The sequence below is a fragment of the Talpa europaea genome (genome assembly GCF_964194135.1).
Source record: "Talpa europaea genome assembly, chromosome: 1".
NCBI classification, from domain to species: domain Eukaryota; kingdom Metazoa; phylum Chordata; class Mammalia; order Eulipotyphla; family Talpidae; genus Talpa; species Talpa europaea.
In genome coordinates this window covers 132,592,839-132,611,530 of record NC_140073.1, presented here as the reverse complement: position 1 = coordinate 132,611,530, position 18,692 = coordinate 132,592,839, and the positions used below count along the sequence as shown (strand labels likewise).

Genomic DNA, 18,692 nt, shown 5'->3' with positions numbered 1-18,692 from the left:
TAAAGATTTATTTATGAATAGAAGAACTGGGGTGTAAACCATAGGTGTCGGGGCGGGGGGTAGTGGTGGTGCGAGGATTCACCAGAGACAGAGCAGGGAACAGAACAGGCAGATCTACTGAAATACATTGCTGAGGGGAGCACCAGGTGAGAGAGGAGAGGTCTGCTGCACCATATGTGGGTTAGCTCCCTGGCCAGGGATGGAACTCAGGCCATAGCGGTGATAGCTCTGATCTCTACGCCACTAGGGAGACCCCTACTATATAATGAGTATATGTATGTAAAATGAAGTCAGTTACTATGCTTGATGTATTTGGAAAAATATTTACTCCAAATTATTACATTTTCAGGGACCCTAATTAAGCATCTATCTAAAAATGGAAAGAACTGATATATAGCAAAGCTGGCAAACCACTTATACTTTACCTTAGGCTGTTGCTTAGAAGAACTTTGGTTTTATAAATTACTGTATTATATGACAGTTCACCTAACATTAAAACAAAACTTTACTCATTTTTTATACAACTGAAACTTGAATTTTATGTTACTTACTAAACTTTCTTTTTAAAAGAGTTTGGATTCTGACAAACCCACAGAACCAGTAAAAAGATCTCCTCTCCGCCAGGAAACAAACATGGCCAATTTTTCTTATCGCTTCTCCATATACAACTTGAATGGTAAGTTGTAATTGGAAGTAAAATATAAATGCGTATGCTAAGTTACATAATTTGGAAGCAATCGGGACTATTCCAAATAACTCAGTATAAAAACTATGTGTGTAACTTGATTGAGTTTTGTGCATTTTATTACTATTTCAAATTATTAAGAAGATGTAAAATGAAACAAATACTTTGCTAGTTGAGTTATTGACAAAGTACATATTCAGGTGTATCCTACAATAAACAGTCACATTGTTGTGTTTTCATTTGATGAAGGTCCAATGAAATTACAGAATGCTGTAATTTTAAAATCAACCCATCTGGCATTTATTTAAGGTACTTTCATCTTGATAGTGTGTACAATTGACATTCCATTCTATAATTTTTTTAGGTCTTTTCCTATTTTGTGTCTTTTCGGCATTAACATCCAGGGCACTGGTTATGTTAACAATCTAGATCCCTGGTTTAAAAAAAAAGTTCCATAGGGGATGTGCTTAAAACCATGGAACAGTATAAACTTTTTGCATTATTTTTATCTTTCAACTCATTTTATTTTCCTACAACTACAAATCTTAAAAAGATGGACTGTTTGCTTTTTAAAATTTCTCTTAGAATTTAAAACAAACAAAAATTGTTAATATTTTCTTTGCAAGGCTTTAGCTACAGTGGTATAGCATTTTTGTTTCTTCCCTTGTGCCATTAACTGATTAATATTAGAATGCATGAACCCTAATTCAGTGTTTTTTGAAAACATCGTGTATATTGTTCATTGCAGAAGCTCTGAATCAGGGAGAAACTGTGGATCTGGATGCTCTGATGGCCGATCTTTGCTCAATAGAACAGGAACTCAGCAGTATTGGTGCAGGAAATAGTAAGCGTCAAATCACAGAAACAAAAACCACACAGAAATTACCCTCTGGCCGACACCCATCAAAACATGGGACCTTGAAAGGATCGTCGTCTGCATCCAATAGGATAACTAAGCCTTCACATGCCAACTACTCCCTAGATGACATCACTGCACAGTTAGAACAGGCCTCCTTGAGCATGGATGAGGCTGCTCAGCAATCTGTCCTGGAAGACACTGCTAAGCCCTTAGTAACCAATCAGCACAGAAGAACGGCATCCGCGGGCACAGTGAGTGATGCTGAAGTTCGCTCTATTAGTAACTCCTCTCGTTCCAGCATAACTTCCGCAGCCTCCAGCATGGACTCTCTGGATATTGATAAAGTAACTCGCCCTCAAGAACTGGATTTGACACATCAGGGGCAGCCAATTACTGAGGTAAATAGATGGCCTTGTTTTCCTGGTATATTATTTTTCAAATATGGATGAAATGATTTTTAAATGTAGTTTTAATTAACTATTTCTTCTACATTTAAAGTTTGTTAAGGATACCTCTGAGTTAAGTTTTTTAGATAAGACCACAGCAGGACTATATAGCCAGATATGGCGATTCCCTAAGATGATTAAGAGATTTAGTGTCTTCATTTTTATTCTTGTGACTATCTGAAGTCTATTGATATCAGTTGTTTTACATGATGAAAAAACTTGAAATATGTTTGATAATTTATAAAACTATTATAGCTATTCAGCTGATAATTGTTTTTTAATGTATATTTATTATAAAATAATAATACTCATCCCCATTGTAATCCTCAAGATCCTATTTTCAGGCATTACTTAATTTTATCATCAAAGAGTTTCAGTGTGGTGTAGTGGAAAAAACCCTCTGGGCTTAGAATCAAAAAACTTGGTTCCTAGTCCTTTTTCCTTGCCACTTGCTACTCATGATCTTAAATGAGTTAATTCATCTTCTGTGAATACCAAGTAAAGTAAATGGAGCCAAATAGTACATGGTCTAAGTTCACTTAAGTTGGTTCAGAGAATCAGAAGTGATATAACAAACATGAACAGATTTTTAAAAGATGATGTTTTCTGAATGTAAGTGGGGTGGGTGTAGGGAATAGATTTGTGATAAAGTAAGTTTAGCAAAAACTGAGTTTGGTGAAGATGAATTCTTGGATTTTGTTTATTTTTTTCATCAGGAAGATGACAAATTTGTTACAGAATATCAGCAAAAAAGAAGAAAATCAATGGGGGTGGGGCAATTAAAGCCAGCTTTCCTGTCAATTTGTGTTCACAATGGTTTCTGAGGCAGGGTAACTTAATCTACTTATGAATAATCAATGCTAAAGTGAGATCTTAAAAAATGCTGTTTACAGAGAAATTTAAAATTTACACCTATTAACATTATTAGCCCCTCCATCGATTTATTATTTTTTTTTAAAGATTTATTTATACAATCACTGGGTACAGTCAGAAGCACAGGAGAGTGAGAGATTTCACCAGAGTCAGAGCGGGGAACAGAACAGGCAGACTGACGAAATACACTGCTGAGGGGAGCAGCAGGTGGCAGGAGAGGTCTGCGCACCATGTGGGACCCTCACCCGGTGGCCGGGGATCGAACAAGTGCTGCAGAGGCTTTGGGCAGCTTCCCAACCCAGTGCTCAACTGCTGCACCACCGGAGCGGCCCCCCTCCATCAATTTAATAGATTAAATCCATCAATACCTTGGTACCTACCAATGTACCTAACTTTGTCCCCAAGTACTATAGAACAAAAAAGAAACATGAATCCTGATGTTTTGGAGATAAACATGAATTTTATTACTTGTAAAGAAGGTTAGTTAGCACATTGTTTCAATCTAAAGAATAAACTTTCACTTACTTAAAAGGAAACAATCTAAGTGGTATATATTCTATAGAGAACTTGAAAACGGGTTTCCACTTTATGATACCTAGTGCTTATATTCAGTACCAGCTGCTTAGTTTGCATCATTTATGTCTTTAAGATTTACCTGATGGAACATGAACAGTATTTTACTAGGGGTGTGCTTTCTTGGTTATATTGTATTTTGTATGTTGACAGTTATTTTCAGTCAGACTATTTTGAGATGGGTCAAGATGCATGAGTGGGAGGCTATGAACTAATCAGTTAGAGAGAGAGAAAGTGTGTGTGTGTGTACATGTGCACACATTTCCAAATATAAAGTAAACTCATTATAAAGTATCAACAAATAGAACATCAAATGAAATAAAAAATGAAAAATCCTCCTCTCCCAGCAAATACTTCAGATGAAATCAAGTGGCTTTCATGGGCTAAGATACCAGTATTCAAGTATGTAATGTTTAACATAAGACTTAAGTGGCAGGTTTGGTGCGTAAATCAAGAATAAAGCAGGAAAAGGAGTTAGTCTTATATATTCAGTCTGTTCTTTTACCTAGTAAGATGGATAGAAAAGTATTTAAAAGATCTTGGAATTCCTTTAATTTTCTGAATCTAGTCTGCTCTTATTCCAATCAGGAAAATGGAGGTGTTTATTTGATCCCAAATCCATGTATCAAATTGTCCTTATTTCTTCTTTTTTTTTTTTTTAAGATTTATTTATTTATTTATTTATTTATTTATTTATTTATTTATTTATTTATTTATTTATTTATACAAACACTGGGTACAGTCAGAAGCACAGGAGGGTGAGAGACTTCACCAGAGCCAGAGCGGGGAATAGAACAGACAGACTTGACGAAAAACACTGCTGAGGGGAGCAGCGGGCGGCAGGAGAGGTCTGCGCGCCATGTGGGACCCTCGCCAGCGGCCGGGGATCGCAGCCCAGCGCTCAACCACTGCACCACCAAGGGAGGCCCCAAATTGTCCTTATTTCAACACAAAAACAAAAATAATTTGTTATGTATTTATGGAACTTAAATAATAAAGGAACTCAATGAGACTTGTTATAAAAGCTCTGCTGCACATGCCTGTACATATGTAACAATTTTTTGCTCCCAGAGATTAGCAACTTCTGCTCTTCTAGCTGATTCTTAGAGTACTTACCTCCATATTGTTAAATCTATACTTCCGTGGCTATTTTACGTTTTCAGTTGTGTGTATTGTTTAGTGACTCCTCACACTGAAAGACTAGGATGTAGTGTTCTTGAGCAAAGCCCACACATCTCCCCTCTTGTTCCCTCATGCTCCTAATATATTTTGGTTAGTTTGCTTTTGAGTTTTAATATTACAAGTTTTATACAGAGTTTACTGCTGAATGTTATATGCTTTTATTATATTGCCTTTCTAGGACATGTTTTGAGTTTGTTGTTGGGGTTTTTTTTTTTGGTATGTTTATTACTGTTTCAACTCAAACACCACTACCCCAACCCCCCTCACTCCCCATTGGTTAAATCTCTTACTTGGTTCAGACAAAATTAGTGGTTAATTAATTTCCTCTCAATAGTCTGTTATTTTTGTAGTAATTTTCTCTTGGTGGATAAGCTTCTCCAGATAAGATTCTTCCAATCCCCTGCTTGGAGGGCAAATGGCTGGCTGATAGGGCTTTAGCAGCCCATTTGGGAAAGTAGTGTTAGGATGTGTGGTGGTTCTCAGTGTTCCATCTAGGCCTTTTGGTAAGGGCTTCTGAGCCATCAGCATTGCTGACTTTTTGGGCTAGATAGTCTCTGTTGTGGGGAGCTGTGCTTTACATTGTAGGGTATTGAGCAGCATCACTGGTCTCTCCTCACTGTGCCAGTAGCATATACCCCTTCTACTTGTGACAACTGGAAATGTCTCCAGACATTGCTACATATTTCCTATGGGATAAAGTTGTGCCTATCTGAAAATTTACTGCTTTAAGTAGGAAGGGTTAATGGCCAGTCTGAGCACCCCCCCACCATGGAAAATGACCATGGATTTTCCTTCTCCTGGTATTCATGTATTAGACACTTACTCGACTAAGAATCAGTGTAGAAAAATTCCAGCTAATACTGTTGATTGAAAGTTGACCTCTTATTGGTGAAATGCAGGTAGGCCAAGCAAATTATAGACACTTGTGAAGAGAGAGAGAGCTGCACTCCCTGGTGTGCAGTGTGTAACTCTTATAAGTGAGCATGAACTTCCTTGAGGGACCCTGGAACTACCCTTTGCTGTTGCAATGTACTGTTGGTTCCTGTGGAATTTGAAGTTTCCCTGGACAGGGTAATTTCTGTACTTATCCCCATAGTCTCTTCCTTACAATAACAGGTCTATAGAAGAGCCTTGGTGGCTTTCTAGACTCCTTCTGAAGATAGCATGTCTCAGGCTAGCACACAGTGTGTGTGTTTTTATAGAGCTAAATGAACTGGTGCCAAATTATATGGTCTTTTGGGTCCCATGAGTTGGCTATTAGTCTGAACCTGAGCTACTGCTGCTAGGCCACTAAAGGAGGGAATCTAGGAACTAACTGCTTTTCTTAAATATGCCTTCAGCCAGTTCTCCTGCACTTAGTCTCATCTTTATATCTGCTGCTGTTTTTGCAGGTTTTGACTTCACACCACATAAATTGGGGTGCATTTGTACTGATGGACTATCTAGCATTCAGCTCGTCTCAGGCTTCTGAGTTGGTTATCACTCAGCTTTTTGCCTTCTACTTCCAAATTTTTGTCATATCTTGTGAGTTTGTTTTAAACAAACTCATTATCTTAGCATTAGAAGGATTTGGGAGTGGGGGACTGGAGCTGCCTCCTTGGCTAATCCTTCACAGTCTCCTTCTCATGTCCAGTCTCCTGATCTTGGTGTGCCCCCGCGTACAATTCTCAGACTACCTTTCTATCTGAACTCCTGGCACTCAGTGTGATCCCATTGGTATTAACAAGCCCCAAATTTTAAGTTTTAATACACTGCCCCCCCATTTACCCATTTATCTTTTTGGAGATTTGCAACCATTTAAAACATTGACAAACGATAGCCTAGAAATCTGACTACATAAAATACATGTAATTAAATGCTAGCACATTTTAATCCCTTTTTTAAAAATTTTTTATTTTTTTACATCATTTTTCATTTTAAACAATATTTGCTTCCCCCCACCCCTCAGGTGTAGTCTCCATAGAGTTTCCTTCACCAATGCACCCGTGCACCCTCACCTCAGTCCCCTGTGCTCCTCCCTCCCGCCCTCTGATCCCTCTCCCTCCTCCCCTGCAGTATGTCTCTGGTTTATAATTGTCTGTTTTTGCTTTGGTGGGTTTTTTACTGTTATTTTTTTTACACTGATTCAAAAGAACACCTGTACACTTATGTTTATTGCAGCACTGTTTACAATAGGTGAAACCTGGAAACAACCCAAATGCCCAAAAATAGATGACTGGATCAAGAATATTATGGAATATTATGGAATATTATTCACCAATGGAATATTATTCACCAATGGAATATTATTCACCAATGGAATATTATTCACCAATCAAAAAAGATAAACTCATGCCATTTGCTGCAATGTGAATGGAGCTAGAAGGAATTATGCTCAGTGAAATAAGCCAGAAGGAAAAAGAAAAATATCGGGTGGTTTCACTTATAGTAGGAATATAGGGAAACCAAATAAGACATCATTGTAAAAGAAAAAAAAAAACATTTTAAACCCTCTAAAACAATGGTTCTCAGCTCTTTGTCATCCAGGTGTCGTTCAGCAGTGTCTGGAGACATTGTCAGTGATGGAAGGGTGCTACTGACATCTGGTGGGTTGAGAGGCCAAGGATGCTGATAAATATCCTATAACACACATGACCACCCCCACAGCGATAGATTTTCTGACCCCAAATGGTGCCAAATTTGAATAACTGTTCTAAACCTCAGATGGTATCTATCAGTTATTGTCAGTGAGGTGGCAGTTATACTATGTTGTGTTAAGCATTCTCTTGACAGTTTCGGATAAAGAAAGTACCTGCATTAAATCATCTTAGAGTCACAATAATAGGTGGAGATAGATGTCTTCAATCAGAGTCTTTCGCGTGAACTTCAGGCTCTATATCTTATCTCCAGTGTATCTACTTGGGTCTCTAATAGGTAGCATAAATGTTCGTGGTTTAAAATTGAAGCTTTGATCTTTTCTCCCATGCTTCTCCCACAGTCTTTTCTATTTCAGTTAATGGCTATTCTTGCCTTCTAATCTGTCAAACAAAATCCTTGGAATCTCTATTTACTTCTCATTCTTTCCATCCACTTCTAGTCCAGCAACACTTTCTGTTAACTATACCTTCAGAATATATCCCCAACGTCATCCCTTCTCAGCACCTTTCCCTGTACCAAGCCAACATCATGATCTGTTAATAAATTTTTTATGACCTCCTGATTGGTCTTCCTGTGTTCACCTTCCCCTTTAGAGTCTGTCATCGAAGGTGGCCAGAGTGGTCCTGTTAAAAGATAAATCAGGTTTGCCCCTCTTCTCACACCTAAATGCTTTTTATCTTACTCAGACTACAGTTGACCCTTGGGCCATATAGGTTCAAACTGCACATGTCCACTAGTAAGTGAAGCTTAAAAGTATATATTGGAAAACTTTTTGGAGATTTGCAACCATTTAAAACATTGACAAACGATAGCCTAGAAATCTGACTACATAAAATACATGTAAATAATTTTTAATATTTTAGTATTTACTACCATAAAAATACACATAAATCTGTTACAGGATTTATCAAGATTTACATACTTACAGACTGTATATGGAGCCATTTGCAGATGAGAGAAATAGAGAAATATAAGCAAATATAAAGATTCAGGATTAAATTATAACTGCATAAAATTAACTGTATGATTGTAATAAATTCAGTCATTTTCTGTTGTTATTGTAGTTAGCTCAAGTTGCAAGTATGAGCTCAAGTGCTGTGTGACCATCCTATCAGTGAGCAGTTTGTCATCTCCTTTGATCCAAATGTCAGCTTTAAAACCAAAAACCTTACACGGCCCATAGGACCTTACCTTTTCCGCTTTCCCACTGCCTCAGCATCCCATTCCCAAGTCCCTCCATCCTCCCTCCTTTAATGTCTTCCATGCAGCCTCCAGTAGTTCTTTTCAGCTGTCAGACCTACCACTTCCAGAGCCTTTTTACTATTCCCTTGGCTGGATTCCCCCTTCCTCGGTAGAGACCCCCCCAGCTCTCCTTTTTTTCCTGCTTTATATTTCTCCATTTTGTGACCATTTAGCATGCTATATATTTTACTTGTCTGTTTCCTCCCACTTTAATATAAAAAGCTCCATGAGAAGAGGGATTTTTTTAAAACATGTCTTTGATTCTTGATGTATACTTAGCTCCTAGAACATTATTTGGCTCCTAAGGAAGATTCAGATATTTGAATGAATAAATACATAAGCTTGTATTCAATCCATCTTTATCTAAACCTCTGCACTCTAAGATTATCAGCAGCTGTTTGCTTTCAAGATGGTGGGTGGAGGACCACAAGTGAAATAATAGATATAAAAACTCTGATAAACTTTTTTTAACAACTAGGTTTTTTAGGGCAAGTAATTATTCCTAACTCTAAAAGAAACCCAGGACAGAGTAGTTGCTTTCTGCTGCAGTTTGGTGACAGATACCAGTTAGAAAAATCTATTTGCTACTGGTACTATCTCATTTTGGGACCATGGATATCAAAGTGCCCATCTAAATATATTACCATGACTCATCTTTCTGCCTTCTTGTTCACTGAAAGCCAACAGAGATAGGCATAGTACTCTTTCCCATCAGGAAGTTTGTCTTTCCCCTGCCTTTCTCTTTCCTGACTTAGGTTAAAATACTGTGTTTCCAGGCATTCATGCTGTTAACTGATTAAAGTCTCCTACTGTCTCTTTACTGGGGTTTTATTTATGAAAGACAAGATTAAATAGGTCAAAAAACATGAGAAATCTGTACTTAAATTCTCTAACTACAGTATCTGCTTCCTAATTAATTTTTAAAAAAAAAAAATAGTTCCCGTGTGTTAGAAATGTTTCAGCATATTTTCCATGGATAAGCATAAAAATGACTTAAAATAATTTTAATCAATATTTTAATGAATGTCTTTTGACATTCTCTAATTTGAACTTTATTTGCTTAATTTTGTTGACTTAGAATTCATTGTAGCTGAAATAAATCTCAGAAGGGCTCTTTATTTCTTAACCATTATGAAATAAATGTTGCAGCTGATTTACTGGCATCACTAATTTTATTCAGTTTACAAAATTAAGTGGTAATTACATGTTATAAAATTTATGTAAAATAGAATTTATAAAAAGTTGATGTTGAACATATACCTTTATGTTTATTTACTGGTACATTTTACACTAATGATTCTTCTAAATTTGGAATGTTAAAAATGAAAATTATTTTAAGAATGAAAATGTTTAAAAGTTATTACTGTAGTTTATGTCAGAAGGTTTAAAAGATTTTGCTGAATCTTAAGAATATTTGATGATTATATTACAACATGATGAGAAAAATTCCTCAGTGTCAGAACTACTAGAACTTTTTAATGTTATAATTGTTTTCTTCATATGTGGAAGGTTTTTCTTTTTAAATGAACTCTAATGAATACACCCACTTTTATAACTTGTGACTATAACTTTTATAACTTGTGATATACAAGATAGCTTTATTGCAAATCTTGTACTTCACTTTCCAAAACCATTTCAAGGATTAGAATTAGTATATGCAGAAATTTTTAGGTATTGGGATGAAGACAGCAGTTTATGTTCATATTACCATCATGGTGGCATTGAACTCCCAATTAATCTTAGCAAACAATCTTTTACTCTGAAGTATTAACTGGATAGGAGCATAGGACTTTTGGAAACTTAAGGAGCTCTCCTACATATTTAAAAGATTGGGATTATTAATTTCTTAATTATTAAGGTAGCTACAGTTCTCTTAAAACTAATGACTGAGTTGCTACACCTCACTGAAATTAATTGACATGTGCCTATTTGGTGTTAATTCCATATTTCACTAGCCTAGGAATGATAATAGCAGAAGGGTGAAAGAGGAGCAAAGATTTAGTATGTTGAGAAGCTTTAAACACTTCTCAAATAAACTAATCCAGTCAACAGTGGCATATATGTTCTGGTTCTTGTGTATTTCTTAGAAATCAACAATTTTTCTCCTGAATAATTAAGGCATCTTTATTTGGTTTAAGTTCTGTTTTTTGTTGGGTTTTTTTTTTCACATTGTGGAGTGCTGTTTTATTTGGAACAAGAATATATTCATCTGTTTCAAAAATTAATACAGACTAGAAAATATAAAAGATAGGTTTAAAACATTTGCTGGCTATAGGTCAGCAAAAGGGAAGGAATAAAGAAGAGGAGAGAAATGAAAAAATAATAACACCTGTTATATTGAGTATTTATTCTGTGTTAAGTATTTTTATGTCTTAGCATTGAATTGGTATAACACCTTCTAGAATAGGTGCCAGTTGAGGGAACTGAGACAGAATGACTAAATATTTTTCCCAGGAATTTGAACCCTGACACACTGATTGTAGTGTTTGTTCATCCTGCAATTCCATGGTGCCTCATCAGAGAATCTAGACTAGAGTAGGCAGGCCAGTGGTCTTAGATCCAGATGTACATGATAGAACTACAGATAGAACTACATGAGAAAAAAAGGCAGGGATTTATGCAGTAACATCCCCATCTTGTGGTGTTTTTGTATATTTCTTTGTGAACTCAAAACTAACTCTAAACCAGCTCTAGGCTAAATGAATTGAGGCTTAAATAACATTCAGATGAGGGCTGGTGGTTTTTCCCACAAATAATAATTATTATAATGTTATTACTCATTTGATTCATGTAGCAAACTTTGGAGATAAATGCTTATTACCCCATTTTACACATAGAGGAACAGGTTAAATAATAAACCTAGAGTCACATTGCCAGTACATGAGGCTAGATGGGGCTAGACCCCAGGCACTGTGGCCCTACAGTCTGTATTCTTAACCATGGTCTGCATATTTTTAATATTTGTGATAAGTGAATCTACATTCTGTAAGTCTGTTTTGTTGTTGAAACACTAGTGTACATTCACAAACTTCCACTTCTTTTTTTTTCCAGCTGTAGTCTAAGGCGTTAGCTACCAACTGAAAGTGTTTTATTTTGTCCCCACAACTTTGGTATAAGGCCATCCTTGATTGCGGTTGCCACCTGTGTTCAGATTAGTGCTTTTTCTCTATCCCCCTGTCCCCAGCAGTCCCCCCCGCCAAGTGTTCTGGCTTGTAAACGGTACTTCATTTACCATGTTACAGATTCAATTTAAGAAAGTAGTGATCCATAACTTTCTTTGCAGAGATTTGTAGAAAGTTTTTGAGAGACTGATGGAGAATTTGATAGCTTTACAACAAAAGTTTTTTGGAACTGAGAATGTTTATAGAGCAGAATGTATGTGGAGACTTAGCCCTCAAATTCATTTTTCTTACGTGTTTTGAGCACATCTTTTAGCTTTATGACAGTAATACTAGAGAGTGGGTAAAAAATAGATTTGGGAGGAACATAATTTTTGTAGGCATACAAGTTTAAGTATTTTATGGAACTGGAACCTAATTAATATGAAATAAACTTTATATCATCCATAATCCTTTTTCATCTTTGTTAACCCTTTGCACTCCGCTGTCCCCTCTCAGGGGACATGGGAATTCTAGCATATCACTCGGATGTCCCCTCTCAGGGGACATTGCAATTTATTAGTGATTACGGGGAATTGAGTTATTTCAACGCAACTTTTTGAGACATGCATGTTTCCCTGAAGTTTTATCTTGAAATGGCACAAGAAATTAAATCAAAATATCGTAAAATTACTAAGATATATACAAGAAATGTCAGCGGGTTTTGTGTCGGACGAGAATGTGAGATGCTTGCTCACGACGGTCCGAGCACTTCGCGAAGCTACTTGAAAAGAGCAATAAGGGGAGTTTGTAGAAGAAAGGTCGGTTTTCGAACATAGCGCTCACTGTATAGTGAGATATATAATTACAAATAAACAAGTCTACATCTGGAGGAAAAGATTTTCAAAGCTGAGCTCATTTTGGTTTGAAGCTTCGAGCAGTGCACATAGATCTAACGAGGAGAAAATCGGAAAAGTGATTCTTTTCTTAGTGAATAAATTGTTTGGTGAAAGCTATTTTGGTAAATATCATCTTGTCAGTTAGTAATAACAATTAGAAATTTTCAACCCATGCATTTATTCATATTTTTTATTAGAACAATGGCAAAGCGTCCAACCACGAATGAGTCTCATGACACAAGTAGTAGTGAAGATGAGCTCCAGATAGACCTCTATACAGACATGTCAAACATGCACTAATCAGCCTGCAATGCATATTGGGGAGTGTTACAAAACTTACCATACTGTACAAAATTATAAAATAAAATATTGGTTTTTTTTTTTTTTTGCAAATATACATTCCTCGATGTCACCCAATTCATATAAGTCCAATATCATTATAATACGTTACTTGGTTCCAAAATTATACTAAATAATATGAGGGTCTGTAAATGCACGTTTCCGCCGCAAAGTAGCATCGAGTACCTGGTAGCCAATGTCCAGAATGGTTCGGAGTGCAAAGGGTTAATAATAGCAGCATTTCATCTTTGTTTACATATGGACTATTTGCTAGTCTTTTATCATTTGCATCCACATATTCATGTATTAAATTTTATTTTTTTAAAAGATTCATTTATGCATATAAGAGCTGGGGTGTAGGCCAAAGGTGTGGGGGGTGAGAGGAGTCACCAGAGACAGAGTGGGGAGCAGAACAGGTAGAATGACAGAAATATATTGTTGAGGGGAGCAGCGGGCGAGACGAGAGGTCTGCTGTGCCATGTGGGCTTTCTCTCTGGCTGGAGATCGAACTCCTGCTGCAGTGGCTGCAGATAGCTTCATAGTGCTGACACTTAACTCCCTGTGACACCAGGGAGACCCCGTGTATTGAATTTTAGTAATTGTAATGTCCATCATTTTTTAACATGATAAATACTCATCTCTTGTTGAAAACATTACATTTATTTGCTTTACTTTAACCAATAAGCATTTGGAAATACTCTAGGAGCTTGTGTATTTGGGTTGGTTGTACTTATCATGACCCTTTAGCCCATAATACTCAGTCTTTATTTCCTAAGAATGTGGATATTGGCGATGTATATTTGATAGGCTTTCATTGATGCAGTAATTGACATTGTGCTATATATTTAATGAGAAAATGTAGAGGGAGAAGCAAAAAAGTCTTGATTTAGCTAAGCATCTGGCATGAAGTCCAAGAAGAAATAATCATTTATTCGTATAGTCCATAAATGTTTGAGTACCTAGATACTAAGCTGGACTGTCAGAAATAAAACTGTGAACATAGTACACAGTGTCCTTATAAAGTTATGATTTAGTTTATGAGGGAGAGGGTATAAATACAGACAACCAAACAAGCATTTTCAGTACAGTGAGCTGAACACTAGAATAGGGTAAACAGAAAACCTTCTTGGTTAAAATATCATTGATGACTAAGAATGAATTACAGAATGCAGTATGACTGAAATGATGGAGGCTTTGGAGAAGATGTTGGTAGATCATAAGGAATTAAGGGATGTGTGAGTGGCCAGGAACTGGAGGAAGCACTCTGGAGAGTGAATACAGGAAAGTTGACAGAGAAATAATAGTTTAATAAAGAGGAGGCTACCCAGAAGAATTACACATTTTTCTATCTTATACCCTACTCCCAATTAACTAGACTGGTTGCATTCCAGAAACAATATTAGATCAGGGATGAGTGGGATCTAGGACAAGCTTAGCTTGAAAGAGAAAAAGAAAAGTATTAGTGACAGAACTGAAGAGGATGAGAGTATGGGTGTAGTTAATAGTGTACCTTTTAGTGATGATGATCCTCCTGATAAATAGATGAGGTTTTCCAATAATGGTGGGAAGTGAGGTTATGTGAAGAGGTGGAAGATTGAAGATAGAAACTTGAAGAACAATGAAAATACTTAAAACAAGTTTAAAGGGAAGGATTTAGGGAGTATGGAGGAAAGATTGAATATTGCCAAACTGCAGTGAGGGCCCAGTTGAGGTTTAACAGTAGGAAGTGGTAATAGATACAGTATTTCTGCATATTTCTCCCATAGAACTCTATTGTTTAAAAGTAGAGTGAGGTTATTCTTGCATTATCAAAGATTAGGATCATCTAATTCTTGCCTTTTTCATTTTTGCATAATACACTGAAAGGTGCATGCAACTTTTCATTACTATTTTATTTCAGTGATTCATTTCAGTAATCTTTTTCGCTTCCTGCATGATAATGAAAATTGCCCTTTTCCACCTCCTTTACCTATCATTTTCTTCCTTCCTGCATTTTCACAGCATGCTATTTCACTGAGATGTCCCAGCAAGCAGGCCAAGCGTCATATTAACTTCACAGAAGAACAGGCTGAGCTGACACCTGTAAGTTCTGTAAACATGTTCATGGGACTACTTAAATATCAGTGAAGAGGAGTGCATTCTTTAGGACTCCTGATAATGAAACATAATTTACCTGTTTTTCAAATAAAAACTAAGCCAACCTTAAAAATAAACAAAAGCAAATGAGCTGTTTTTAATATGGTATCACTGAATAGTAATATTCCTGGTAAGACTATATAGTTGCTAGCATATCTGATACAGAAAAACTTTTTATTGGAAACTGAAACTACATGTTTTCTTTTTTCTGAAACTAGGGCTTTTGTAAACTTCTGAAGATATTAGCAAATTTAGCTGTTCTTCAAAATGGGGATAGCAGGTAAAATGCGCCAGTGTACTTACTGATGCTTAGTTGAAAACCTATTTCTTTCTTCAAAAATGTATTCTTTGGTCAGCGATTGTCAAATGTAGATGCTTCAGAGCTACACTGTTCCATAAGGTAGCCACTAACCACATGTGGCCAATAAGCACTTATGGTGGATACAAGCTGAGATTCTGTAATGATAAAATACACATTGGATTTTGAAGACTTGTATAGAAAAAAGAATGTAAAATATCTAAATTTTTTTTGTTGTTGATTTCTTGTTGAAATTACAGTGTTTGGAGTTTTTTCCCATTAAAAGATGCTGGTTTCTTTTGCCAGTTTTATTTTTTTTTAATGTGCTTTCTAGGAAACTTTAAATTCTGCTTGTGATTTGTATTTCCTTTGGGCAGTGCTGCTTCAGAGTCATCTATGAAGTTGGGGAAAAAAGTCCCAAATCCCTGATTCCCACCCAACTAAATCCAGTTCCATCCCTCCCTTCTGCCTTCCCTTTCAAAATATTGGAAATATTGGCAATAACCCAGCGAATTGGTTCACACCCCACTAATAACCTACATAATGAAAACTTTTTCCAGCTTTACCTCCAGCCTCTCCTCATGCCTCTTAAGCATCAACCCATAAAACTTGCATTGTCTTTCTACTAAAATCCAAAATTCCTAATTGTAAGTAGGTATAGGATTTGACCAGTTTATTAACAGGCATACAGTAGGCAAATCCCACACTCACTTATAGTTAAGAATTTTGGATTTAAGAGAGAGAATGGGATGAGAATTCACTTTTTTATCATTAGTACAGGAAAAGGAGTGGAAATGCCAGTGGGCCCCAGAATTAGGCACATTATGATAAATAATAGCAGACAAATATATATATATATATATATTTATATATATATATATAAAATACCAGAATAAAGCTGGTAATAGAAAAGGGGAAATAACCTTAACTGAATTAGGGGTACTGTGCTGAGATAATTACAGAGAAAAGAAAATGGGGAGGTACAAAATTCTTGCCAATGAGATGAGTCTTATTTGTAATTGTAGTGACAGAACCATTCCCAGTCACTACCTTGCATGTGACGGTGCACACTGACACTGCACTTGTGAAAGTGACAGTCCTTACTTCAAGCTTGGTTCCTGTTGGTAAAATGATTATCCAACATAATGGATAGCTGTTAGAAAATTCTGAACAAAAAAATGTATAAGATTCCCTCATTTTATTTTACATGGTAAAATATTTCTGGGAAAAGTCATTGGATATTAGGATTCTGCAAAAATAACTTTGTATTGTGTAAAATGGAGTTAGGTTCTAAGCTCAGATTGATATAAACTGTATTCCCCATCTATATGATAAGGTCATTAAAAAATCACATGTGGTCCATGTTCAATGCTAGCATTTCCACCTTCTCTCACAATACATACCACTAAACACTTGCCTCTCTTCATTGTGAGAGCCCAAACTATCCCCAACATTTTCTGAAATGCCTCCTTCAAGGCAACACCTCCCCCTTGACTCTTTTTGCTCTCTTTCTCTAACCTTTCTCCTCCCCACCCCTACTGTTTCTTACTCATCCTCCAGGATCCTAAGCCCATAATTTTAGGTTAGGTGCTTCTCCCCCTACTTCCTCCACACCACTTGTACACTATTTTGAGGTTGTCCGTTATCTCCCAATTAACTTCATATTCTGAGCGCAAAGGACACCTATCCTGGCCGTCCTTGCACCCCCAGTGCCTAGCATGGTTCCAGACTCAAAAGTTGAAACCTAGCCAATAGCTGAATAAATGAAAGGAAGGGGAAAAATGAGAGAGGAAAAAAATGGGCTAGTATAAACCAGTGAAATAGATTAAAAATAAGCTGCCAAGTTTGTATTTTTGACAGAAAAATAGAAATAAAGTGGTGTATGACAGAAAAATAGAAATAAAGCTGTGCATTTTTGTAACCAGCAGCTGAAGGCCAGCTAAGTGGCATTTGCAAACTGCTGTGTACTCCTCTCAGTCCTTCAACTATGCACCACTCTTCTCATCTTTCTTGACTCTTCCCCAAGAAACCAGTTCTTTCTCCACCTTTTCTGAGGAATTCTGGAGCAGTGGATGACTGGCACCAGTAAAGAGAGAGATAAATAAGGCTATTATTGCAGGGAGAGTAGTTTGCTACTTCTGGTTTCTAGATTTTCTTTTTCCTTCCTGCTACAAATACCTGTGGCTTAGGTAGAGGAAACATGGAGACCTCACCTCCATACATGCTAAGCGGCCAAGTGGTAAAACAACCAGAATGTCCCAAATACAAAGAATCTGTCATCATACTCAGCTATTGTTTGTGATCTCAATTTATAATTTTGGCATATTTTTGGGTTGCCAATCATAATGATTTATCCCCCTTTTATTTTAAGCCATTTAAGTATTTTAATATTTTTAAGTGGATAGTTTCTACATTGCTTCTTATTGATCAGGCTGTAGATTTTTAGTGGTTTGAAGTCTTGAAGTGATTTGAGTTTGGGGATTGATTGAATCTTACAGATTTCTTTTTAACATTTAAACACGAACTTAATGTCTGGAATTATGTTTACCAAAAATCATATTTTGTTTTGATGGTGTGGAGCAGACTAATTAAATTTTTTGAAATGTAATTATCTGAATATAGACGTACTACTCATTTTGGACATCTTTTTCTGAGAATGTAACCATTACGTATAAGATTAAAGTAAAAGGTTTTCAAGAAATTTTCTATGTTTTGCACACTATTTGTGTAAGAATACATTTTTTCCCAGTATATTGTGAAAGCAAAAATTGAGTAGGAATAAGGGTTATAGAATGAAGGTTATAGTTTGGTCTTTTTGGTTGTCCTTTTCATTATTTCCAACCCAGTTTTTTCTCTGATCTAAACTGATTATTAACCTCAAATTGAATTTTCAGGAATTTCTGCTTAAATGTCTTTATGGACAAGTCAACTAGTCTTTTTCTCCAAGAGGATTTTACCACCTAGGTAACTAAAGACCTAGGGATAATTATCTCTCTTCTTGTTATTGTTTGATCATGTTAGTGCTAATCTTGATAAATATTTTCAATTTGCTTTTAACTTTAGGTTTCTATTTTTTTCCCCCAGGTAAGGGTGCAAGGGGCAGGTTTGCTTGTAAGGGTCATCTCAAAACGAAGTTAAAAATACAGGCAGTGAAATATCAGAGAGCAGACCCAGTTCAGGATAGTGTAGAGATGAGTAGTGATTAAGTTAATATTATTTTTCTAGAACTGTTTTTAATCCTGAAACTACGGTAGTTAATCGTCCATGACCATGAACTTTCTCAGAGTCAGTGCTACTTTATTATTGATACATAAGTTTCTTTTCAAAGAATTCATTTCTCAGGAATAACTTGATACACAGTTAGACTTACAGATTATCTGGAACTCCACTCCACTAAACCATGCATTGTTTTGAAAGGTGATTAG

The 18,692-nt window shown here is 36.3% G+C and overlaps 1 protein-coding gene across 3 annotated transcripts in view; it reads left to right on the top strand.

Annotated features, from left to right (window-relative positions):
- RAPH1 (Ras association (RalGDS/AF-6) and pleckstrin homology domains 1) overlaps nt 1-18,692 on the top strand; it is a gene marked incomplete at both ends in the record, with an annotated part of 51,164 nt that overhangs the window by 1,513 nt on the left and 30,959 nt on the right. For 2 of the 3 annotated variants that reach the window (XM_084245489.1, XM_084245491.1), the window contains 3 exons: nt 571-676; nt 1,434-1,942; nt 14,835-14,915. In XM_084245489.1, coding sequence (XP_084101615.1) covers nt 571-676; nt 1,434-1,942; nt 14,835-14,915 — 696 coding nt within the window. The remainder of the gene's footprint in view (nt 1-570; nt 677-1,433; nt 1,943-14,834; nt 14,916-18,692) is intronic. The other variant, XM_084245490.1, reaches the window with a different exon arrangement.